The 25,045-nt window shown below is 41.9% G+C and overlaps 1 protein-coding gene across 32 annotated transcripts in view; it reads right to left on the minus strand.

Annotated features, from left to right (window-relative positions):
* Positions 1 to 25,045, minus strand: part of EPB41L3 (erythrocyte membrane protein band 4.1 like 3) — a 143,661-nt gene that overhangs the window by 20,820 nt on the left and 97,796 nt on the right. For 17 of the 32 annotated variants that reach the window (XM_030011277.1, XM_030011276.1, XM_030011278.2 and 14 more), the window contains 10 exons: positions 21,973 to 22,077; positions 19,598 to 19,640; positions 15,995 to 16,070; positions 14,629 to 14,847; positions 14,226 to 14,313; positions 10,527 to 10,679; positions 8,394 to 8,491; positions 6,857 to 7,032; positions 4,530 to 4,750; positions 280 to 846 (listed from right to left, as the gene is read on the minus strand). In XM_030011277.1, coding sequence (XP_029867137.1) covers positions 280 to 846; positions 4,530 to 4,750; positions 6,857 to 7,032; positions 8,394 to 8,491; positions 10,527 to 10,679; positions 14,226 to 14,313; positions 14,629 to 14,847; positions 15,995 to 16,070; positions 19,598 to 19,640; positions 21,973 to 22,077 — 1,746 coding nt within the window. The remainder of the gene's footprint in view (positions 1 to 279; positions 847 to 4,529; positions 4,751 to 6,856; positions 7,033 to 8,393; positions 8,492 to 10,526; positions 10,680 to 14,225; positions 14,314 to 14,628; positions 14,848 to 15,994; positions 16,071 to 19,597; positions 19,641 to 21,972; positions 22,078 to 25,045) is intronic. The other 15 variants (XM_030011281.1, XM_030011285.1, XM_030011284.2 and 12 more) reach the window with 3 other exon arrangements.

The raw sequence follows: 25,045 nt of genomic DNA on the forward strand, positions 1-25,045 counted from the left end.
CACTTTGCATCAGCTGACACAGTTCAAACAAAGCCACTTCCACACAGTGTTGTGCCTAACCCTGGGCCCCAAGCTGCACTCCCAACACAAGAAAAAAAATAAAAAAGAAGAAAAAAAAACAACTCCCAAACCAAAAAAAACCAAAACCACCCCTTCTAACATATCAGCACAGACAGAAATGAGGCTCTGAAAGTAGGACCACTATTGCAGCAATCTAACACTGGTTAGGACTGAAGCACTGAACACGAAAAAGAGTGTGTTCGATGCCGAGGTACACACCTCTTCCTCTGAACTGTCACTCAGGTCATTGGCAAGTGAGGCACTCAAGGAGGCCGCCTTGGGCTCCAGGTAGCAGAGGCACATAGCCAGAGGAAAGGAGAGAGTGAGGGCGTATGGCACTGAGAAAGAGGCAGAGAGCAGAAAGAAAAAAATGAAGAGGAAGCAAGGCACCAGGGAGGGGGAGCGGATGGGAAGGAAGTGCTGCACGCTGGCAGGCAGGAGGTTGGTTTCAGAGAGGTTAGGGAGCGACAGGTAGCCGTCGTCATCCAGGAGGGAAGGAAATGACTCTGGAAGTTGCAAGGAGAAGGAAAACAGCGTTCCGCCTTTGCCGGCTTTTTGCTTATAGCCGAAAGCCACGTCTTGCTCAGCGGAGCAAACTCGCCCCTTTCTGTCAGAGTCTGGCTCGGACTCGCCGTGCTTTGGAGCGCTCTCTTTGGGCGCCTCACAACCTAAGGACTTTGTTCGAGCGCTCTCCTTGCATCTCCTGCGAAGCTTTGCTGAAGATACGTGGGGGCCAGGCTGTGAGGATGGCGAGGGGTGGTAGGAGTCAGTGTCAAGCAAAGATGGCTGGTGACAGAGAAAGAGCAGCAAACAAGGCGCAAAAGCAAAAGGACAAAAAGAAAACTGTAATTAGTTAATTTTCTTACGTGATGATAAATAATATATATATATATATAAAAAATTATAAACAGTATTTTAACACCGCAGCTTTCCACCGAGTTAAAATGGTGCATGTTCTCATGCCACACACCACAGGTATTAGTGACTCAGGGTTATAGCTTACAAAAGGCAACTTCTTGATTCAGCATTTGTCTAGTCATCTGCAGCAAGTGATTTACATAAAAACCTTCACAGCCATATGTGGAGTTTCAGGTGCTGCCAGTTTCCACTTACTGTAAGACTGGCTTCAGATCATAAGGAGCTTTCAAACATGAAGTACACGGAGAGCAACAAAGAAACCAGGGAATGTATTTTTAATACCAACACTGCTTGTGATAGCACTCCTGCAGTCAGCAGGAGAGCCAGTGGGGGCCAGATGCTTCCCGTCTTGGACAACCTCAGCAGTAAAAACTAAAAACCCAAGGACTTAAAACTCTATGTGCCCAAATTCCTCCATTACGATTGTAAAAAAATTTTACAAATCTTAAACATCTTTAAAATTAAAAAAGAAAAAAAAAATCTAGGTCCTAAACCTAAAAAACCCACATTCTGGTTTAGGGGGGCATAAAACCATACATCAGCTGTTACCAACGGAAGAAACTGCACTAGCTCGATACCTACTCCAGCAGCCACCCCCTCAGCACGGCTCCCATCACCACCCAGCCTGCCCTCCGACCGGCATCCCCACAGCCCTGCCCTCACCTCTGCCCGCCGAGAGCCGGAGCGGGCAGTGCCGGGGGGCTGCCCTCCCACCGGCCACGTGCCCTGCTGCCCCTCCACGCTGCGCCCCACCGCTTCGGCAGTGCATTGAAAGAAGGGAGCTGAGGGCGTTGGCGAGGCAGACCCCGTGCTCTCTCACTGAGGGTCTGAAGGGGGGCTGACCAGAGAGGGGTCCGCGCCCCACACAGCCACATCTCCGCACAGTCAAAAAGTGACTCTTGACCCATAGCGAAGAGGTAAAAATGTACCCAATGCTTTTGGTACTAATTTTACCACAATGCAAAGAATATTGGCTCCCAACAAGCAGGATTTGGTTTGATATGCTGCTTGCAGGGCATTCACCCAGTCTTTACAGTCATTCAAGGACAAAAAATTGGTAGGAGGAGGGAGGTGATTCAGCAGGAGGGGTGACCGTCACCTAACACGCTCACTGATGGCAGCCACGACTGCTCCTTAGAAGGACAACCACCACCGTTGCCACCAAAATACCCCAGCCACAATGCTGATGGATCAGGGACATTTTGGCCAAAGTTAACTAGGCGCACTTAGTTGAAGTGGCAGACTGGCTCCGTGACCAAACCCTAAGTGCCTAAGCTGCTCCATCCACCATGCATCTCCCCAAGGGGCTATAAAAGCCATTTCAACCCCACTGCCCCTCCCAGCTCCCAAGAGCAAAATTACTTCAAAGCCAAAACAGCATTTGCCTGTACAAGCTGGTGCCAAATCTGAGCCAACAAGCAGCATCCAAGTTTTAGAGACAGGTTGCATCAATGCTAGCTACTAAGCCTAATCTTTACCAGGTATATTAATGATAGGAATGGGATTTAAGTCCAATATTTACACGGAAGAGCTCCTTCCCCTCCTCTTAACGTTTTGCTTCTCTCTCTTCTCTAACCAGAACAGCTAAAAAACCAATCTATCAGTTCAGACAATCTGTACTCCCAAATTAAGCAACCAAAACCAAGCCTAACTTCAAACCGCTTACAAATGTCTTTATGGGCTTAATGCAGTAAGCTCAAGTCACAATTTAATGCTGATGGACTCACAGGATTTTATGTGAGCTAAATACACAGAACTTCTCTTTATATTGTAAAGGCAAAAAAGCCAAAGTAAATTTATTCTTTGCTAATACAGACTACTCACTTGCTGACATCTTTGCAGTGTTAATATCTAGAATAACTTCTGGTACTTAAATACATATGGATAAAACAAAGGAAAAATGTCTTAGTGGAAAAGTTGAAGAGCTACCTATAAAATTTATATACCCTCAAATAGGAATTTGATTTCAAATTTGTCCTGTGTTTTTTGAGACCCTATTCTCTTTATGATGAATGACAAAGCTATTAGCAGGTCCAGCGGTAGCAGGACTGAGGTCTCTATAGGCTTATAGAACTGAAGCTCTATTAACGGATGGTTTAAACAGAACCCACCTCTTGAGTGGGGGGTAGAAATCATTCATTTGTGCATGAACCATCAAAATATTATCCTACAAATATCTTTGATTATTTCTAGCCATATGTAAGGAACAGATGATCTTTGAAATTCAGCTGATCTCTCCATTGACCTAAATTAACAAACACTTGGAACAGAATCAGTTTCTATTGGATATTTTCTGCATATTTGATTTTCATCAATGTTTGTCCATGCAGAAACTAATGAAGTTTCTAGAAGAGCCCAGTTAAATTTTAGAGAGTTTTTTTTTTTTTAATGCTACAATTACAGCGCACACTTTCAAAAGAAAATCTTTTCTTATCTGCAATTTTCAGTAATTCAATTTGTTTCTGATTTTTGGTACCTTAATTGCAACTCTTTTTGAGGACTTGATGCTTTAGCTATGTAGCTCATTGAGGCCTTATATGACAAGGCTAGAAGTTCTGGTTCTAACATTTGCATGCATGACAGTTTTGTGGGTGTAAAGGTATACATCAAGGTTTTTCCTCATAAATGAAGAGGGTAAATCTTACTTGTTTAGCAAGCACATTCCATAGTACACTTTTTGAATGATATCCTAGATTCAATATTTCACATGCTGTTTTCTTTTCCTCAATGTAAAAGAAACAGAGGACATTTTATACCCAGACTTTTCTGATTCTACCGTATTTCTCTTCACTGTCAATCTCTGAAATTCAGTATCTTCTCTGTCCTCATTTGATTTACCCCACCTTAATAACTCAGTAGATATAATGCAGAGCCATATGTGTGGTGGTGGGATTGGAGATGGCAAGGGATGAATCAAATTTAACAACTGAGCAGAGAATCATCAACAAAAACAGTTTTCTTCAATGCAAACTTCAAACGAGGGAAGCAAATGCTTTTGTAAGCCAGGAAGAAAAGCTTATAATAGTATATTAATGCCCCAAAGTTAATAGAGAAAAATGCTTATTGAAATACAAGCAAGGAAACAGCATTAGGAGAAGTACATGGGAAAAATACAATAGTTTAAAGCACAGAGGTACATACAAGAACACAGAACTATTTTGTTGCCTTGTCAAAAAATAAAAAACACGATGCCCATACTAAAGTCAAAATACGACTGAAGACCAAAGGAGCAAAACGTGCACTGCTGCCAGGCTACTTTTGGGTATTTCGTAAAGACCTCTTGAATGCTATGTGAAAAACACTATGCAGACTGCTAAACAGATTTCAAAAAACAGTCTGAGGCAGGAACTAACTTTTATATCAACATATGAAATGCAAAAGGACTACAAAAATACTGATTCAAGACATGTATATACACGTACATACAACCGTGTACATTCCAGTTTCCTTTCACGGAACTAGGTATGTCCTCCCTCCCTCCCTCACAATTCTGCGTTTCTCCAAGCACTCTGCAGGCAGGTCAGTTTAATACAAAAACCTCAGAACTCTACCTTGGTGTCATGGCGTATTGCCGAGATTGGGGTGACCTCCTCTGCTCTCTTCTTTTTGCCCTCTTCATCATCTTTCTCTTCTTCTGCCTTTTTCTCCGGAGTCACAGTGGTTATCAAGTTGGTCTGAGAGATGCCCTTTGTTGTGGCGTACTGGCCAGTACCAACCTCTGCAGCAGACACAGAATCCTTCATGTACATTTCATGGTTTTCATTCACTGATGCTAAAAGCAAATATTTAAAGAGGGAAAGTCTGAAATAGCTTTTGCTGAGAAGCTGCGTAAAATTAAAAAGCTGGGTTAGTAAATCATTTGAGATACTGCTGAAAACACAACTATGTCATGTTTCAGGAAACCAGAAGCATGTGCATACATTTAAATAAAACTGTTTACTTGAAAGAAAACCTGTAGCTTTTATATGCATAAACGTGTATTATGGATGTGTATACACACATTACTGTAGCTAATGTGTGCATTACACAGTTGTTAAATGTTAGCAAGCCATTAAAAGTGCTCCTGTAGCAAAACATCAGAAAAAAATCAATGCGTTGCCACAGTTATCAGGCAGGAAACATAAGGAGAACCAGCTATGACATCAGCCATGGGGGTGGAAGAGATTTTTTTGGAAATCTGTCAGACTATAACAATGCAGTAAGTAATGTGCTGCATTACAGGAAATGACAATATTGATGAAACACAGGCATAATATCTGAGAATCAAGAAGTGGGATCTTTGTATTACTGAGTATTAAAGTCTGCCAGTTGAGTGAGCTCATTGTCCTAAGAAATTCTGGGAAGTGATGGCATTTAATTCAGTGGACCAAACCAGAATAATTTAGATGTAAACATTCTATAATCCAGCAAACTTAAATATATATATAAACAATTTTGAAATAAATAGTAAATTTATAGATAGAATGTAATCAAAACATTAATATGCTCTTGACTACTGTGTAACTAATTTCTAAGTCAAAAGGATATTAGAATTTATGAATTTACTTGCATCTGTAACAAACAACAGGGCCAGGGTCACAGTGTAGCTGTGATGCAGAACGTTACAGCCACATTTGCGTTACAGTAACAACATTAGTGAAGAAATCATAAGCATTGATTAAAAAACCTCTTTTCCCCATTTGCACTTATGTAAATTAACATAATAAAAACCTTGCGGAGTCCAACAAATGCTGGGAAAAAGCATTTCAGATCTCTTGTCTCTCGGGAATGAGCTTATGAGGCAGGAGAAAGCAAAGGGACTAGAGGGAGACATCTTGTTTAGATGTTACAAACAAAATAACGCAGAAGGGTAATTTCTGCTTTGAGACACATGCACAGCAATCAGGTCACCAGTTGCTTGGTAACGAGCAAGAAGCACATCAGAATTAGAGGATTCCAAAATAATTAATGACAAGCAGCACCTTTAGGGGAAGAAAAGAAGGCTTGTCACTAGTACTTTTAAATGAAAGCTTCTCCCCCTCCCCACCATCAACTATACTCATTGCAGTTTGTTTGTGATATTCTGCAGGAGAATTCACCTTTTTGTTTTTTGTTTTTTTTTTTTTTCCAAACTGTAGCAATTCTGAATTTAGTCTCAGTCTTTTTTTCTACAAGAATAAACTACACCCCCTTTTCACTCTACAGCTGACAACAGTAACAGCTGATGAAGTAGCTGAGACTCTGAATCACACACCGGTTTAACCTAAGGGAGCAGCAGAACCGTGACCTCCATGAACCGCGAAGAAAGAGAGGAAGAGGAAAGACGTACTATTAACCTGCATATGTTACTCTCCATCTCACAACTTCAAAAGTAATGTATGGAAAAAGCCTGTTAGTGCTCATTCAACTAGGACATGAGGTAATTGGAAGCAAGTGTTATTACTCAATCGAAGGCAATAATTCATTTATGAATTGTAACATATACTTAAATGAAAAACCTACATAGGAAAAAAGCCAAATTAAACCAAACCTCAAACAGTTACTCATGCAAACCCTGAAAATGCGTTGAAGCCTGACTTGGGCGGGCGGGCAGGTCCAGGCGCCCCGTCCTTCCCCAAAGCTGGGAAGTGCTTTGCAGGTGTGAGGCCAAGGAGAGAGGCTCCACGAAGAGTGGGCTCCCAAGGGCCTCCTCCAGGCAAACACTTTGTAAGGACCACAGCAGTACATTTTTTAGCACAGTATTTCTCTGTGTCCTCCCCTACCCCTGCAGTGAACGTGCAGGTGCTCACAGCCTCCACTCAGCCGATGCTCAAAGAGATGAGGTAAGAGGTTTATACCTAATCTAAAGCAGTGACCACCTGATGATAACTTTTGACAAAGTCAAGTGAGAGGACCTTACCCCCGTCTAAGCTGCGAGACATAGTGTAACGTTTACTAGAAGACCGCTCAAAGTAAGGTGCGGGACGGTCTATGAGGGCACTGGCTCTTCTTGTCTGGGCCTGCGTCCGGCCGCTGTAGCGAAACTTGGAACCCAGCGTAAGGAACTTCTTTGGAGGTGCTTCTGGCAGCAGGAGCCTAAAACACACCGAGCAGTGTAACCGTTACGCCCCCTCCTCCAAAAATGAGTCCACTATTTCTGCAGAGGACAGGAGACAACTGTTGGCTATCACTCTCCATCGTAACCTGTGCCTCACAGGTCTGTGGCTAAAAGGGAATCAAAGGATGCCCCTCATACAGCACAACAAAACACTTAGGTAACGCATCTGAGTTGCTGAGTTCTTCCTAACGGGCAAGAATCACTCAGTCCCTTCCTGCTGCTTGAAAATCAGATTTATTATTTTTTAATCACCGAAACTAAAAATAAGATGTTACTTACATCAGGGACCCTGATCTAGGCTGAAATACAGACATATTTCTTATACTTCAAATTTAACATGGTGCTGCTATCCTGAGGACAGGGCCAGAACAGATCCCCAGTGAGTGCCGGGCAGTAGTCATTCACAGAGATGCAGACATTTTTCAGGTTAGAGCCTTCCCACCCTCTGTATTTTGGCTATGGGAGTTTGTTGAAGAAGTTGTTCTCCTGCTATGGAGTTTATGCTTTAGACATTGATTTTCCATTAAAAATCAGAAAACACCCCCAAAAATACACACTCAATTTCTTTTTAGATCTTTTGCTGCTAAGACGGCATTTCATATGAACATACAGACAGCCTGAACCAACAGTTTTAAGAAAGGAGAGACATTCTTCAGTCCTCCCAAACACCTTGAGAGGGGCTTTTAACCACTGGATGCCCTTTCACACCACTGAAAAACTCACCCTTTTGGGTTTCCATTGTTAAGTATCTCTTTGCTGACTATATCAGCACAAACTAATTACAACATTTATTCCACTATCCCAGACTCTCCTCAGGTCTTCTTAGATGTCAAAAACATAGCTGCAAAATTCCTCAGTAATACAAAAATTACAGCTATGGATTGGGTATTCTGGGTGAACAAAAAAATACACCACTGACTACTGTCTGTATTTTCATATGTAGTTAAATAAAAATGTCCTTTTTTTTTTTAAAACTCTTACCCACATCCCTCAGTAACTTTCCATATAAGTTGTTCTCCCTATACAGGCGTATGTGCAGAAGCGCAGCAGAGTCCTTCGTCTCTAATTATAGTGGCTGATAATATCATGGCACAGATAAAGCAAAATGATTAATTGGGACCATATGGTGATTTTAAACATTCAGTATCTATCTGAAATAGTATGAATAATACGGGTGAAACAGTTTGAATTTTGAAGAAGCAACAACCTTCCCTTGTCTGCTCAGAGATACCTCATGATCAAAAAGACAATTTGATTTGAAGGGTTTTGTCTCTGCTGACAGAATTGGTCTTTCCTGTTCCATTTTATATCACAACTTTAGGAAAAGAAATCCACATACCTGAAAAATGTATGGTGCTCAACACACACTTTCCATAAGCGCTTTGCAGCACGATGATTTGGCAACTTAAACCCAATAGTGCTTTCAAACTGCTCAAACTAGGTAGGAAAAAAGAAAAAGTATGTATTTGATGCTGTGCATCTATTTTTAGACAGTGTACACAGGTTCATCTTCATTTCCTCCACCTATATCATCTCATTGCAGGGGTGAATGTATATGCTCATGTATATAACCACATAAATACATATTCTACAGACTACTGCCTGTGAAGGAAGCTGCGAGTGATAATCAACGGCAACCTCTGAGGATCGTTTTTGGGGGGAAACCCAGATAATGAGCAAGAGGTTTTTGATGGTGACAGTGATGTTTTATGCCCTATAGCAACAAAGAGATCAGTTAAGACTTGGGAGACTTCTGAGAAAAACATCATTTAAGTGTTTTAACCCTGTTGTTCTAACTTCACCAGTTTAAACAACAGTGGGAAGCCGGATAATAACCTGGAGGAGAGCAATAGTCCCCAGGGACTGATCTGGTCTCACACAGCCTTAGATTAAGGAGATTTACAGTGAAAGAACTACAGTTAGTAAATCACAGTGTTTTTAGCTAATTTATCTCCTGGGGAGGATGAGGAAAAGACAGGTAATTGAAAAGAGTTGGCTGGGGATACTAAGGGATGTTTCTAGCTTGTGCTGCAGATTTTTATATTCCAGACGCAAAAGCTGTGCCAGCTACAACCGCTGTAACATGTTGACGGCCGCATGCAGATAGCTGAGTAGGTGAAATAGTGTTGCTGTGATCGGAGTAAGGTAGGCAGAAGGGCACTTGTAAGGAAGCCTGGATCCCTACGGGGAGCTGACAGAGAGAAACAAGGCAGGAAACAGCAAAACAATAAAGATGATATAAGCAACACATGGGATGGTGAATCACACTATCATCAAATGTGATTTGGAAAGAGACTGCATTGATTATTTTGCATAAGGAACCATGACCTGCTCACAGGACGCTACAAAGCAAGACCAGCAGAGCTCAGTAGGGCTTCAGTGGTGGGGAGCTGGAGTGCAGGCACTGGGAACATCAGTGGCTATACGTTTGGGTTTTTTTAAACCAAACTCAAGACTGGGAATTTGGTTACTAAAACTGTGTCTGCTGACAGGCAGGAGGAGATGCAGGTTTGTGGATTTTGGTTTAGGACTCTAGGAAAGGCTTGGGCCCTGGGGCTGGGGGGGGGCCCCAGCAGATTTCCCAGGTCACTTACAAAGTCAGTACTGGAGACATTGGCTCAGGACTCCCAACTGTCATACTGCATTAAGGGAGAAATGCCTCGTCCAGGTGATTTCTGCCCTGCTATACAGCTCCACCCTCTAAAACGTACATGGGTTTTTCATCTATCACAGACCAATTATTGTACCGGCACTTAAAATGGAGACACTCCTTTGCCTGTGACGATCCTGAACTCCTTCTGGGATTTTTCCTAAGATTTATTGTCTTATTCCTGGGTTAAGGCATGCTCAGCCCGTGAGGTAGGTATTTGCTGTGCATCCGGTGGAGCCACGAGAGGGCACTCACTGTACGAGATTTCACATCTCCTTCTCCAGAGCCAGAAGATAAGCTCCTGTGGGCCTGGGTGGGCTAATGCCTGTAGCTACCAGAAGTGCTGAATGATGGATGCTTGACTCCATTTTTATCAGCCTCTGGATTTCTGCTCCAACTCCAAATGTACTAGTCTGATATGCTTATAAAATTTGGTATGGCCTGTCAACATCTCTTGGTGGTAAGATGAACAGACGCTAATTTAATATACAACGTGATGGTGGATAACGAGCACTCCATGAATAAGTGATATGTTACTTAAATTCCCGAAGTATTCATAATACGGATGAGCTTTATACATGCAGATGGCCATATTTATTCTTCATGTTAGTTCATGGATGTAAACAGAAAACACCAAAGAAGATTTTACCTGTATTTTAAATAAAGTATTTACCTAATCTTTCCTAAGAAAATCAGCACAAATTAAAAATACAAATGCAAAGGAATGTTAAAGGCTTGTAAGACATGACAAATCAACAAATCAATGAGAACATGGGTTTTTTGAAAAGGTTCATTCATTAAAGAGTGTCAGGATGCCCTTACCTCCCCTGGCCGGATTTTGATGTAGAAGTTGTTCCTCTTGTAGGAAATCTTCAGAACCTTTGGCCAGGCAAATCTATTTATTCTGAGTCTGTCTCGATATATTAAGAGACCACTTGCACAAACTCCTAGCATGATTTCCACTCCTTCAGAATCCTGAAAAAGCAAACAATGCTTGTTGAATATTTCTCTCCTCACATCCCACAGTACTACAGATTCTTGTATACTGTGTGTCTATCTCAGCTACGTCTTTTTAATGCATCAGCTGTAGTGACCTGATTTCTGAAAGGTACCCTACTCATTGATGGCATTCATGCAAGTAATAGTAAGGTTGGGCAGGGTGAGAGAAACTGAGAGTTGGGAATGCTTCCTTGTATTTTAGAAAGGCTCCAAAAGGAGGGGGTAAATTTTAGATGTTATTAGAAGAATGACATTAGCCATATAGCAAAATTTGATTAGCATAATGAAAAAGTGTTATTAGCATAAATACCAGATTGAAAGTTAAGTAGGACAGCATACAAATTTACTTCTCCCAGCATCACTCATCTCCATGACTAAGTCTTGTGAATCCTTAGACAGATTTTTCTTCTGTAGTTTGCTTGTCTTGGCTTTAGTTGGTTTGCTAGTTTCTTTAACACTGTCGTTCCTATGCTCAGTATTTTCACTTTGAAATGACCAGCAGGCAGACAGTTGGAAGTGTGCGACTGTGCCTGTGCTATAACCCATATTTGATAGGGAAGCTGTAGGTCAAACATGTTAGCTCGACAAAAGATTTGGCCACAATCTTATCAGAATATACCCATAACTACGTGGTTTTTTAAGTAAGAAGTATACATTTCTCTTTCCTTTAGAAGCCTTCAAATAGTCTAAACCAAATCTTCACTGTTTGCTATCACCACTAGCCTATATAATTCTGTTTTTTTCATTTAGCTAACCACTAATACTGCTGGAGAAAAGAAGGATCCACCTTAAAGCACCGAATTCTTCGGTAATTATTTTAAAATAACTTAACGTTAAAAAAGTCTGACAACAGAAGCTATGAAGATGTCACCCTGTGATAATCATGAAATGAATTCATCAATTTCCTCTGGTTTTCCCAACAAGCCATCTTTAAGGCACAGAGTGAAAATCTGATTACATTTTAAGATGAACACAAAGTCATGCATGGTCAGTCACGATGGAAAGGCTACGGCACAGCTTGAAATACAAAAAAAATTGTTTTAAAATCAGAGGAGATGCAACATAGAACTAGTGCCACAAAGTCACTCCAGTGTTAGAAAACACACCAATAGAGGATGTATGATCCAACAATGATGGTATCACCCCTTAAAGGTAGATTTTTTCTAAATAAAAGCTCTCATCTGGTATCACTGTCAGGTACTACAGAAAAGACAAAGCTAATTTTTTGCAGTGGACTTCACCCTCACAGTTTCCTAAGCAAAGAGTAACATCTAAATACAGAGTATACAAACAAAAAAACCCCAAAGTCTCATTGCCAGTAATCCCACTGCCTGGTGAACGCCTGAAATGCACACATGCTCACATATGGCACATAGCTGCAGGTGCAAGGGGCTCCTTCTTTTGATACACTTTCTCAAAAACTTGTTGAGAAATGCCTTCTTCCGTCATCCCCACCTTTGCAGCAGATCTAAGTCCATTCAGGTTTCTGTTACTTGTTGGTGTCAGAGACTGCTTTTCAGTGGGATACTATTGGTGTAAAATGAAACCTGAATAAAATAATTTGGCTTTTTTCAGGAGCGATGCGGTTGCATGGAACAGAAAACTGTTAGCTGTAATGTCCGAAGCACGAGACGCTGAGCTGCACATCCCTGCAGCTCTGCATACCAATGGGGGGGCTTTACCAGAGCAGTGACAGCCCAGAGGACAAATCTGTCTACTTGAACACATTTTTTACGGTAGCCTTGTGTTGGATAACTGAGAACTAGTTTTAACAGCAGCTGGTGAGTCCGGCATCTGTTGAATACCTAAGATACTGGCACAGCTTTAATGAACTGACATTGACATAGAGACATCTGCCACGGCATGACTTCAAAAAGGCATCCACGGAGACACTTGTCCCCTTGCCTGATACCATCTGATCTCACTGGCAGACCTAATTAAAACAAAACATTACTTCTCACACAGAGTCTACTTTTCCCACCTTCAGCTCAGTTTCCAAGTTTACTGTTGGGTTTCTTAACCCATGGACAGACCCAATTTGGTTACCACAGCAGCTCTTCAAATTCAGAACTTCACTTTAGAGAGAGATCGGCTTGCCTACCAACTTCCCTTGCTCTGCATCTTTCCATATGAAAAACAGAAGAGTAAAACTGGACAGTAATATTTTTTAGGGAAGTTAAAAAAAAAAAAAAAAAAGGCTATCTCAGGATATCCTATCTTAAATTTCACAGCCTTTCTCCAATATTGTGAAAAAAATACTTGGGCCTTAATGCTATGCTATGTAAAATTTTCAGTAACAAAGCCTGTAATGTATTTAGAACAGGAACTTACTTTGTTGCTGTTTTGCAGATTTCTTTGTATTGGACAAAGGATATTGGAAAAAAGCTACTGAGTGACATTTGCCAATCCATTTCTCTCTCTGCTCCAAATGTGCCTCAAGATTTTGTGCCTATCTGCAAGACACAGGGAAGGCAGTGGCATGCCTCCTGGTAGAGTGCTGCCCATTGAGCCATACCCCAATTCTTCATTTGCAGTAAAGGCAATTAACAGAACACAAAAGATTGCCTTGAATTCTGGAACACACATGCACAGCTCCTACAAAATGCCCCAGGGACATGGTTGCAGGCCCTTTCAAGATCCGAGCTGCAAATTTATCTCGGTTCTTGAAAGGATCTGCTGCAGCACAAAACCAGGCTCACAATAATTTGACCTTTACAGAAAATGCAGCGCTCTCCACAGCTCAGGATTCTTTGTTCAGCACTCACTTGCCAAGGATGCTTGCTAACCTCAAAGATGTTAAAATCCATTAGCCTTACTTTGAAGAGTGAAGAGAAAAACAGTAATTATTTACTTGGAAAAAACCCATAAAAAAACAGACAACCAACACAAAGCTGGTAGGTGGCTCTCCTAAGACACAATAAGAATGACCATGTTTTATTCATAACTTAACCTGCCGATGATTAGAGAAACTACTTCAACATGGGAGAATGTTTCCAGCAGAATTACTGCCCTTCCAGTCAACTGCAACAACCATACTTCAGAAGAGAGACAAGCCACTGTCTCCCCATTACTATCCGATTAGGTTTCCAGCACGGCTAAATAATTGCTTAGAAGTTCTCTCCAGTGTTAGAAATGATCTGTTTATCTAGTTTAGATACCATAGTTGGCCTTATTAAATTGGAAAATGTAGCTGAATGAAATGACAACTGAACACTCTCTGGACAGCTTCTACCATGCTTCCTCATTACTCCGTCCATACAATATTTTCCCAAAGGATTTGGTTGTTTAATCAACAAGAAAGGCTGATGTGCAACATCTTTGAATCTACAGGCTAAGTTATGTTAGAGTTACGAAATATATTTATGCTTATCCCATGAGTCACCTTTCCTCATGCTGACACATGATTTATCCCACAAAATGCCTGTCTCAAAACAACGAGAAAAAATAAATCAGGGCCTCCATGCAGATTCAAGTACTAAGGCACAGGAGAAAGATGACTGGTGAAATAACTAGAGTACCTACCTTGGCATGATGGAGATCTACTCCATACATTGACAGTTTTTTGGCATTCTCCAGGAAATGCATCTCAGCCTCTGCAGGTGTCATTCCCCTGAGGAAAAGCAACCAATTCTAGCATCAACGTTAAGGAAAGAGAATCCAAAATAAAAATCCAGCAGCTGGAAAACTTTTTCAGCCTGTCAGAACTACAGCCGTACCCCTTAGGTCGCTGGGTACCTACCAGAGCCAGAACTCCAGTGCAGACCCTGTTATCTCTCATGCTGCAAAGCTCTTCTCTAACTGAAGACACAGAGAGGAGTCTTGTCCAAAAAATATTAAGTATACCGCAGCACATTTTAACATTTCCTCATGCACCAGGATGGTACCTGAAGGCAGGCTACAGCCCCCACTGATGCCCTCTGCCTACCTGTGGCTTTTGTGCAGCTCGATCACTTTATCCTCCAGCTCTTTAGTGTGATTTGGTGCAAAGCGAAATTCACTGATGTAGTCGCTGCCGTACTCGTCAGGGTCATAGTCGCCGAGCTCTGACTGTACGGTGTAGGAGCCTAGCAGGGCCAGCGTGACGAACGAGCAGGGCAGTCGACCTGACACAATGTCATCTCTCAGCTGCAAGCAGAGGTAGTACCTGCAACGGAGCACCAAGGTGGCTCAGAAAGTGCTCCTCCACTGCTGCTCCCAAAGGAGCACCATTGAAGCACCGGCAAGAGGCCTTGGTTCTTCTACTAATTTGCAGACAACTCCCAAGCCCGAAGTTTTTCAGGCATTAAAAAGGTTAATAATAATTTTGAAAAATAACCCAACCCCAAAACCTTGCCTAAATTATGGGTAGCAACATAGGATCTCTTAACAAAACGGGTTATTACTTTGTTTAGTGACCTAGATGGAGAATTACCCATTAAACATACCAGGTTTCCATCATAAACCACTAAGATATATAGCTACCTGATAATTCTTTTATTTAAGGAGAAAAAAATTGTTTCTTTTGGAAGACCTCTATTGAAGCGTGAACTCTTTGTACACTGTCTTTCTGCACAGTGCCTAGCACATGGGACCTCTGATCTAAGCCAAATGCTTCATGCTACCTTAAAAGCAACAAATAGTCTACAAAGCAATGAAGGTTAAAAATATCCACAGGTTGCAAAATGCTGCAACAGGCTAGGGAACAGTTTGCTGATGGTACAAAACTCATCATGGCTCAGAAGTTGTCCTGCCTTATACCAAGAAGGCAACGAGGTGAGAGGTTTTTTTCGGTTGTGGTTGCAATCCGAATACAAAACCAGAGAGCAGAGGTACAGATTGCAGACCTAAGTGACTTTGATAGCAGGGGGCAGTCATTCATTACCACCATATTCTCTATACCATGCACATCAGTTGCTTACCTTGTCAAATGAGATACAAAATTTACACAGATGCTTATTCTCATCCCACTTCTTCCCTTTCATAGTTATGATTTCCCTTACAATAACAAATTCTTACCACTGGCAAAAATGGGCATTGGGCATCTTTGTGAAAATTAAAATCAACTCTCAGGAATTTGTATATCGGAAAAGCTGGGTTTTAGGGTTAAATTATACAAAAGTCATCTTAGCTCAAAGGACAGACTCTGTTCACAGTGTCTTTTCTGCCAAAGCATTGCATGTTTTCCATAAGCTCATAAGAGAAAGGAAGCCAATGGAAATACAAAACATTCCTTTTCTTGGATAATCAGAGTGTAAGCGCTACTACGAACAGCTTTTAAGCCCCTTCTAGAAAGTATTTAATGTTTTAAACACCTGGTAATATCTTCAGATAGCTGGGCAGGGTCTGGAGGGTAGAATTTCACATTAAATGCAAACTGCCAAGCACCACCTGGAAAAGAACACAGATTGACTGAAAGTACACTGTAAATGCAAACAGAGATGCTCAAGCTGTTCGATTACCAGCAGACTTAAAAATACCCCAGCCAAGCAATTCGTAAGAACAGGATACAGTATCTTTTTCCCATACATTGTTCTGAAGAAACTACTTTTCCCTCTCGCAATTACAGTATTAGATCAGATTTTACAGCTCTTTTCTTATTTAGTAAGATTTCCACTGAAGCAAGGACCCTAAGGGAGCAGTAGTTTATTACTAACACTAAAAAAACCCCTCAGTCTGAAAACAATGTTTACTGGAATTAACCATCTGAAAACACAGCCTATACAAGCTTTAAAAACCAATAACCCGAAATACAGAGGCGCTAGAAACACTGCAAGCCGGAGTACGAATGGGCTCCGGAGTGGGCTACCCAAACCAGCTCACAGCATCCTCTCAGAGTGCTGTCTCAGCACATAGCTTCTGTCTCCAGCAGACATAAATTATTGTGCAGACAAAACTGCAAGGACAAACACTGAGAGCATGACTGAAAAACAGTACATAACACTGGAGAACTCTTATTTAGTTATTTCAGTAAGTTTAGGTGACCCATGGGATGGATACTAGTTTGCGCACCACAGTTCGTGAAATTTTTTTTTGGAGCATTAGCTTTAAATGTTGTAAAGAAAGAATACTGAGACTAAAAACAAGAAAGAGTTGAACATAGTATGTAAATATAAATGCTATTCTGAAAAAAGGGACAGGTTATACTAGTGCATGTCTTGAACGCAAATAAAAAGCAGTAAGAAAACCCCAAACCACAGTGTTCTTACAAGCAACACAGTGATTTTTCAGTAACAAGACTTTTTACCGAGACCTCTGTTGTGGGATATACCTCTTATATGTACTTCTACCCCATAAATTACAGTATTTCTGTAGTCAAGAAACCAAAGCCAAAGTAATGACACTTCTGTTTTCTGAAACACATTGATGTCGCCGTACAAATCTAACTAGAAACAAATAGATATCTCTTGAAAAGTCCGTATTGGCCATGTAATGAGGAAATGCTTGTGAACACTGCAAAAAATGGGACTCTTCCTTATAAACCTGACAGGTAGGGTTTCCCCATGATCTTCAATTCAGGGACACCTTGTGTCTAGGTACCTCCTTAAGAGTATGGGGTTAGAAGGTGTATCTGGTGCACTCTCTGGTAAGATAGCTTATGTGCTGGACAGGTCTGCTTGCCTGGAAATACTGCATGGTTGTCCTAATTGGGTGTTTGGAAGTATTTATTTAGAGACAACAAGGAAATTTCATCCCGTGCAAAGCCCTATCCACTTTGCTCATCCACACACCTGAGAAAACAGGCTCAATGTGCAAGAAGACTTTTGACATTTACCATCAGCTCTTGGTGAGACTTTTGGGCTCCTTGATTTTAGGAACTTTTCCACTCTCTGGGGCCATGACAACTGGTGGAAGGAAGATCAAGCTGGCAGTGAGGACGGGGCATGGTCCCACCGGGGAGTGGACCTGCCCCGAGGTGGGAATGGAGCCTGTGGTTGACACCTGGCCCCACGACAGAGGGAAGGGGCCACAGAGTGAAAATCTATTCCTCTGGCACACACAAAACATATCAAACCTATGATATAGCCTATCGTATAGCATGGACAGTTAAGATATCAGTGTAAGGGCCTTCACTTCTCACTTCCACCTACCACTGTGCAAGTTAGTGGGTTATAACTAATGGGGTGAGAACAAGGACTGCGCACATGGCGACAGCCTCATTTCTCAACCACTGGGATGAAAACCCTCTGATCTGCAGTGGAATCACAGATATCTGAGTGTTGTACAACTCAACCAGCATTTAGCAGGATTATATATATATATATCTGTATGTGTCTGAAAGTGTCATGGGTAACAGCCCTACTTTTCCACCGTTGTCCTGTTCCAAACTTCTAGGGTGAATTGTACAGAGCAAGCAAATTATTGCTGTCATCTTCTGCAAATACAACTGTCCCCTGCCTGAAGTCCAGGACGAGACTCTTCTACCCCGGTTAATCTCTCGCTGTCACAATCTTTCATTGTCTATCTCATGGCTCAGGCACATACTAAATGCATTTCAAATCAGTGGTGTGGAGCCAAGCTGCTTTACTTGTATTGACCATCAGCCCAACCTGACTCATTGAGGTCTACAGCACCTTCCCTTCCAGATTCATCTTCTCAAGAGATTAAAAAAAAGGCAGATTTTCATTACTTTTTATTGCAGATCACTTACTTTTAATGAAAATAATACTGGTGGAAAGGTGTGATTGCCCATAGTAAGTGGGGAAATTTTCCAGCCAGTGTAAATTAACCCTTTGAATCTTGGAGAGGGAAGTGATTCATTTGCTGGGCCTGACCCAACAAATGTGAACTACCAGATGTATTTGCTTGTGAAAGCACAAGTGCTAGAAGAGATCATTTACAAAATGGTGAAACAAAAAAACTACTAAGGCTTTCCTGCCCAAAGAAGTCACACACACAAATATTTCATCGATTTTAAAAAGTGAGGGAGGAAAAAAAAAAGCAGGTCAAATTTTAAGCCTGGCAGTCTTGACAAGTTTTTCCTTCCAGAGGTTTTTGAATTTCTAATATAGCAGACAGCTAAATTTAACAACCGAGCTTTTTAAAATATTCATGTGAAGCAGAAAATTGACTGGTTCTCTGTGAAATGAATGGTCATTTTAGGAGCAAAGTTCAAGCTTTTGAAATGCAGGAAGGAAAGATATTTTAGACAGAGTGCTATCTTTGCATCAGTGAAGTACTTCAGGATGGGGCATGAGAGGCATTCCTGGATACGATATAGATATCAGTAACGCAAAGAAATAATTTATATATGTGGCCTAGTCCCTAAGGTTATGTTGCGTAATGTCAAACTTCAGGTTTTTGCATCTCTGCAAATGTCAAGTTGATTTCAGCAATGCAAGTTCATGTGTTACAAGCCTCAGTAGCCGCCTGCACTCATTATGGGGTAAAATACCTAAAAGATGCAGGCAATTCCTTTGCCAGAGACTCGGGACAAAAAAGAAGATTGTGAAATAGGCTGTGTCACCCTGGGGGGAGCGCGCTCTCCTGGGGGGAGGCATGGAGAAGGGGGCCATGGCCCCGTCCTGCCTGTCCCCTCACCCTGCGGGCAGCGGGGCTGGGGTGAGGGGCTGGGGAGAGGGGGCTGCCGAGCCTCTGGTGCTGGGGGCACCCCGGTGGGACGGGCCTGTCGACCCAAGAGCGGTGAGTTACCCCAGCTGTTTATGAACAAGCCCAGTGGATCAGAGGGGCTGGGCAGTGATGGGCGCCTGGTGCCCATGACGCCCTGCTTGCGTGCCGGGGAGCCCCCTCTGCCTCTCACATCCTCGCTCAGTGCCACAGGGGTCCGGTGTCTTTGCAAAGACGGATGGCAGTTTACAGGAAGAGACTTTTTTGTGCAGATTTTTGGGGTCCGGATACACCAGAATGAAATTTTTCCAGACCCCCTGAAATAAACACACAAACGATAACAAGCTTACTTCGGATCTGCTTCTTGATTTCCTTGGCAGGGTCCAACCAATTCTGCAAAGAAAATGTTTACTTTTTTCAATTTGAATTAGAAAACACAATAAACATTATTCTTAAAACAGTGCTATGAGTCAAAGCTAGAACACGCGAAGGTCTGCCACCCCTTTCTCCCTGGAGCAGCAGTAGGCAGGCATAACACTAACTTCCAAGATGTGGCCCTCGGTAGAAGCAGGATTTTTATTAACCTTCCCAGACACTGAGGGGCTAAATGGTTTGGAATAAAAAAAAATATAGAAATTAGTAAAATAAATGCACAGAAATCTTTTTCCAGAGTATCTTCTGGGAAGATTAAATTTCTACAAACTTGTTAAGAAGGGTTTTTTTTTTTTTATTTGGTTGGTTGGTTTTTTGCTCTAATCCTGGAAGGGCTGAAAAGCCTTGCTAGAGGATAAGCCAGTGTGGCATAGGGCACTTCCCCATTTGCAACCCGGCGTGGGCATGAGGCACTGCCTGGGGGCAGAAGGAGCACGGGCAGAAACCAGCGGCAGAACCACAGCACCGGGGCTGCCCCCATCCACGCCGCGCAGAGCCCGGTGACTATGCGAGACAAAACTCCTGCCAAGGAGGTGGGGAATTATCACGGTGATGTGTTACTACTCCATGGATGCCAAGGAGCAGATCAAATTCCTCTGGAAGAGGTGTGCAGCAGCTTGGGGTCTCTTAGTGCCACCGCTGCCTTGTCCTCTAACAGAATCAAATTAATATTTAAAATGTGTCACAGAGCCCTGAACAAAAAGTTCGCTTCCCCTAGGAAAGTTCCACTTTCTCCAAAGAAAGAAAAACAAATGTATCAGAGAAAAAAAAACCAAAAACCTAAAGAAATATCAAACAAGCAGAACACAAGAATCCCCCCCCCATGCAACAAAAACAACCAGTTTGCAGCTGTCCAAACCCGGTCTGTGGTGCAAAACATTGAACCTAAAGAGCTCCAGCTATTGCTGAGCACAAAAGCACGCTATATACCAAGAAATTAAAGATGCATCAGGGTTTCTATTTTCAAAGATGACACGTGATGTGGGCACATATATCGTCTGGCTGGAAGTTATATGGCAGAGGAGGGAGGTGAATTGCTAAGTACTTTGACATTAAAAATATGCATGTTATTGATCAATAAATGTGGTGGCAAGCAGTCATTCTTTTAGCTGTTTAGCTCTGTAAAGTAACTGGCAACCTATAAATGTTTAGTGCTTTTAAATCACCTGTTAATAATGAATACATTCTTCTCTTTCCAGTACAGGAAAGCACACCTATCTGGAAATGCACTTAAACATCAGCCTAACTTTACCACAACTCAAAACTAAGCATATGCTAAAGTGTTATCTTGCACTGGCATGGAACAAGTGTCTGCTTAAGTGATTTTCTGAATCAGAAACAAAATCCTCATATTTAGAATTCTGTAAAGAAAGGGGAAAGAGAGACAAAAAGACTGATTTCTTTTGTATCATACATAACTGAGACAAAGGGAAGCCTAGAAAATACAACTGTTATTCTCACATGACATAAACAGCTAAAGAAGTAGTAATAGCTCCAGCTCCATTAAGGAAGACCTTTCAGGCCATGCAAAGCACAAAAACCCTTCACCTGGTGAGCTCTGCTGGGCTACTGCACATATTGCTAAGAAGTTTTGTTACTGGTTTCTTTCAAAATATTTATCTTAAAATGACAAAATCACATAGTATATTTTAAGTTATCCTTTGATACTCTCTCTTTCATCATAACGTGTCCAAAACAATACATCTATATCACCTGCACACTAGATCATCTTGGACACTGTTAATACACAGCTTATTTAATACTGAAGTTGAGATGCAGACAAGCAGAATGTGATTCACTATTGCTACCAACTGCTTCTGAAGACTAATGTCTTTAGCCAAATCAACAATAACACTAAGATAAAGTAAGTCAAGTCTTAAAGCCTTACTTTATCTTAGCAGTTAGCAGGAGCAGTCAATCAACTCCTGCCTATCTGTATCCCAACCACAGTATTATTAAGCCATATTTTAGTATTATATGTTTAGTAGTGTATCTATGAATGTAAATCTGACTTTCATCTACAGCAGTAATGAAATAAATCATACTAGAAAGAGAAGCAGCTATATGATTAACTTCTTTCATGTTATAAACAGCCAGCACAGAGGGAAGCCAGGAAAACACAGGGGATGCTCTTGAGAAGTAGAGTTACAAAAAACAATAGCTCAAGCTATATCTATGGAACTTGGCAAGGAAGATAAAAACAACTTCCGGACTGTTTGCAACTGTCTGAGGGGGTGTCTCGGGGAGCTCTAATGTCCACATGCCAAAGGCCAGCTGCAGTTTTGTGGGTTACCTTTTGGTTTTCTGTGTCTCTGTATGTTAGCCCGAAGTAGTCTTTTTCCAAAAGGTTCAGATGCTCGCACACTTTGTCGAATAGCACTTGACCTCTGGAGCGTTTCTGTGGGAAATGAACAGGAAAAAAAAAAAAAAAAAATAAAAATCATGTTTGCAAAATAAAGTAATATAAGCGTTAAAGTAACACCTTTTCTGTTAATCCTCAAATCAATAACCCCAAAATGATTTAATTCAACTCATCCATCTTTCAAACCTATTGACCTGGAGCTTCATAAGAATCTGCTGAATGGGGCAAATCTGTTTTTCATAAAAGTTCAGGTCTTCTTGCGGAGTTAAAAATAAGTCAATACGTGTCATGTTTCAAGTTTCAATGAGAAGAACTCTTCTTTCACAAATGCACGCCGAGGTGGTATCTCAGCAAACCCGAGCGTTCTTGGTGTGCAACAGTAGCAATCAACAACCATACAAAATATTCCTGGTCATGGACTATCAGATTTGTGACTGGGGGGCGATCCACTGAAGGAAAAACCAAACATGGGGATACTTCTTGCTTTGGTAGCAATGTGGACTGATTCCAGGATCCTTTTTTGTCTCATATACGGGGAAACGTGATAACACCATCTACTGAAATCACTGAAAGAGCCTGGTATCTCACTGGGAATGCAGCTGCGTAAGAAAGCAGCTTTCCAGTGTCCCACTAACCTTCTTTACTGCTAACACGTTAGATGAGAAGATCTCTCGCTGTCAACAGCCAGCGCCCTTAACAGAAGCTTCGTAGTATCTCTCGTATTGGACGGTAAAAATTCATATCACCCTAGTTCTCAGCGTTATATGTGACATTGAGAAAAAAATCTCCGAAAAACCAAACACAGACAGAAACGTCCTCTTTATAAGCTACATGTGCCAATTTTGATATGCATTATTATAAACAACCCAAAATTATTTGGGCCACTGTTTCATCGCTATCTGCTTCCCTAAGTGCAACTCAGCTAAAGGAAAAAATCTGCCCAATTCATTTCAAACACAGGCATACATAAATATTTTAGTTGACATCAGGGCTGCATTTTCTTTATCTGTAGCATACACATGACTTGAAGCAGACTGGAAATACACTACTTTCTTCAAACACAATGCAGGAAGGAGGCTGACACAAAAGAGGAGAGAATGCTGCCTCTGAATTTACGTGCCTCCACCGACAGAGCTGCCAGCCTGGCAGCCTTGGCTGGAGGGGTGGATATTTCACAATACCAGCTGGCACAACTATGCCAACAAACCTGTGGAACCCAGCACTGGGATCAAACTATTTTGGAAGTGGTAAGCAAGCCAAGAGAAAAGAAAAAGAAAAGAACTGAGGGTTGCTGCCTAAAACCCTGTGAAAACATTACCAGAGATGATAGAGGGAGTTGTGCAGCGTAACCTAATTTATGTTAAATTTGGTATTTCTACTGGGGCTCTGATGGTATATTAGAAAGGAAGCAGGGAAATATCCTCTATGTTTTTATCGATGGGGAAACTGAAGAGTGTGGCTGATAGAGTCTAACAAGTGTTCTCCAGCTGAGAAAAAACAGGCACAGAAGTGCATTGCAAGCGTACTGCTGAACTTCATTTACTGTGTCTTCCAGCATCATTTGAGCAAACCGCTCTCAGGCCTTGTTCTGCTTGTCACATGCTTTCTGCCCTGTAGTAGGAAGCATGAATATACCCCAGCTCCTTTATAATGTCAAACAAATGTTTAGTTAATTCTTCACGCCCCAAACTTGGAAGTCGATAGTAAGAGGTTAGTGGGTTTATACCTGATCCTCCATGGAGAGGATCAGGCGGATAAAAAAGATCTCACTGTTGGTGTGCAGAGAGGAATCAACTCAGAGACTTCAAGCCAAAATAGCTACATTTCTGCTATAAGCAAGCACTGCTGTATTTTGTCAAATTTCTTGCTTTTCTACCTGATAACAAACCAAGTGGTTATACTGAATGGAGAGAAATAAGCAGGTTAACTCTAGAAGATACCTGCTTTAGGAAACACTATGTCTGTACCACTGCACCATTTACATGTATTTGAATTACAATACTTCAATGTCCTCTTAATTTTAAGAGTCACACAAGGCCAACACAGGAGCTGTTTTATGCGGCCTATCTGTGCAGCTACACAGATGTCAGCTTTGAGAAATAGTAGATAGCAGCTGCAAGGTACGGTGTTTTAATAGGGAATAGCAGGAAACAGTTCTGTGGGGCTGTGCTGTAATAAAAAGCAACAAACCAATAAAAACCCAGTGCTCAGGATTTCTTGTTTGGCTACACATTGTGGGCAAGTGAAAATAAGTATGACAAGCCTGGAATAAGTTGCATGGCTCATTTCTTGTCCATGACAAAATGTACTTCCTCCTCCGGTACCAAGATCCCCAAGTTGTACTCAGACGCTTTCCACAAAATTCCTGCTGCATCAGGATATGGGAAAACCCTGCTGGTGCTGCAAGATGACATCAGAAATACCACGTATAACTGACAGCCCTTCCTGGTCAGGGTCCTCTCTTCACCAGACACCAGGTGTGAACTGGTGATGGCTGAGGGGAAGCCTTACCAGGACCACTTTCCTTCTCACTGTCCACAGAAACACCCATCAGTGTCCAGACAGATGAGCCTCACATTGCAGCCTCGTCGCTAACCCTGAGTGCCTCTCCCCAGGTCAGAGCTGACCTGTGGGAGCAGGATTTAGAGGGCTCCCATCATTTGGGGAATGGGGGCTGCCTAGCAATGGATCCACCCCTGTTGCCCTCCTAATGCAAAGACCAAACGAAATCCTCGTGCACCTGCGTATATGCAGCACCGCCGCTTTGTACCCACACGGCATGAGCACGCACACTCTCTTTCTAAAACATCGTTGCACAGAAACACAGTGAGGGGAAGCTGCGTAATCCATGGGAAGTTAAGAGGTTTAGTCTGGAATAAATAAGTAAAGCAACTGAACAGACCTCCCATGCTCTTGTTAATTGCTTTTATTTTACTGTGTGCCCAAATAAGCATGCCAGACAAGGCATGGATACCATTGCTTTGGCAGGGAGAGAATGGGAGGA

Source organism: Aquila chrysaetos, chromosome 4 (genome assembly GCF_900496995.4).
Source record: "Aquila chrysaetos chrysaetos chromosome 4, bAquChr1.4, whole genome shotgun sequence".
NCBI classification, from domain to species: Eukaryota; Metazoa; Chordata; class Aves; order Accipitriformes; family Accipitridae; genus Aquila; species Aquila chrysaetos.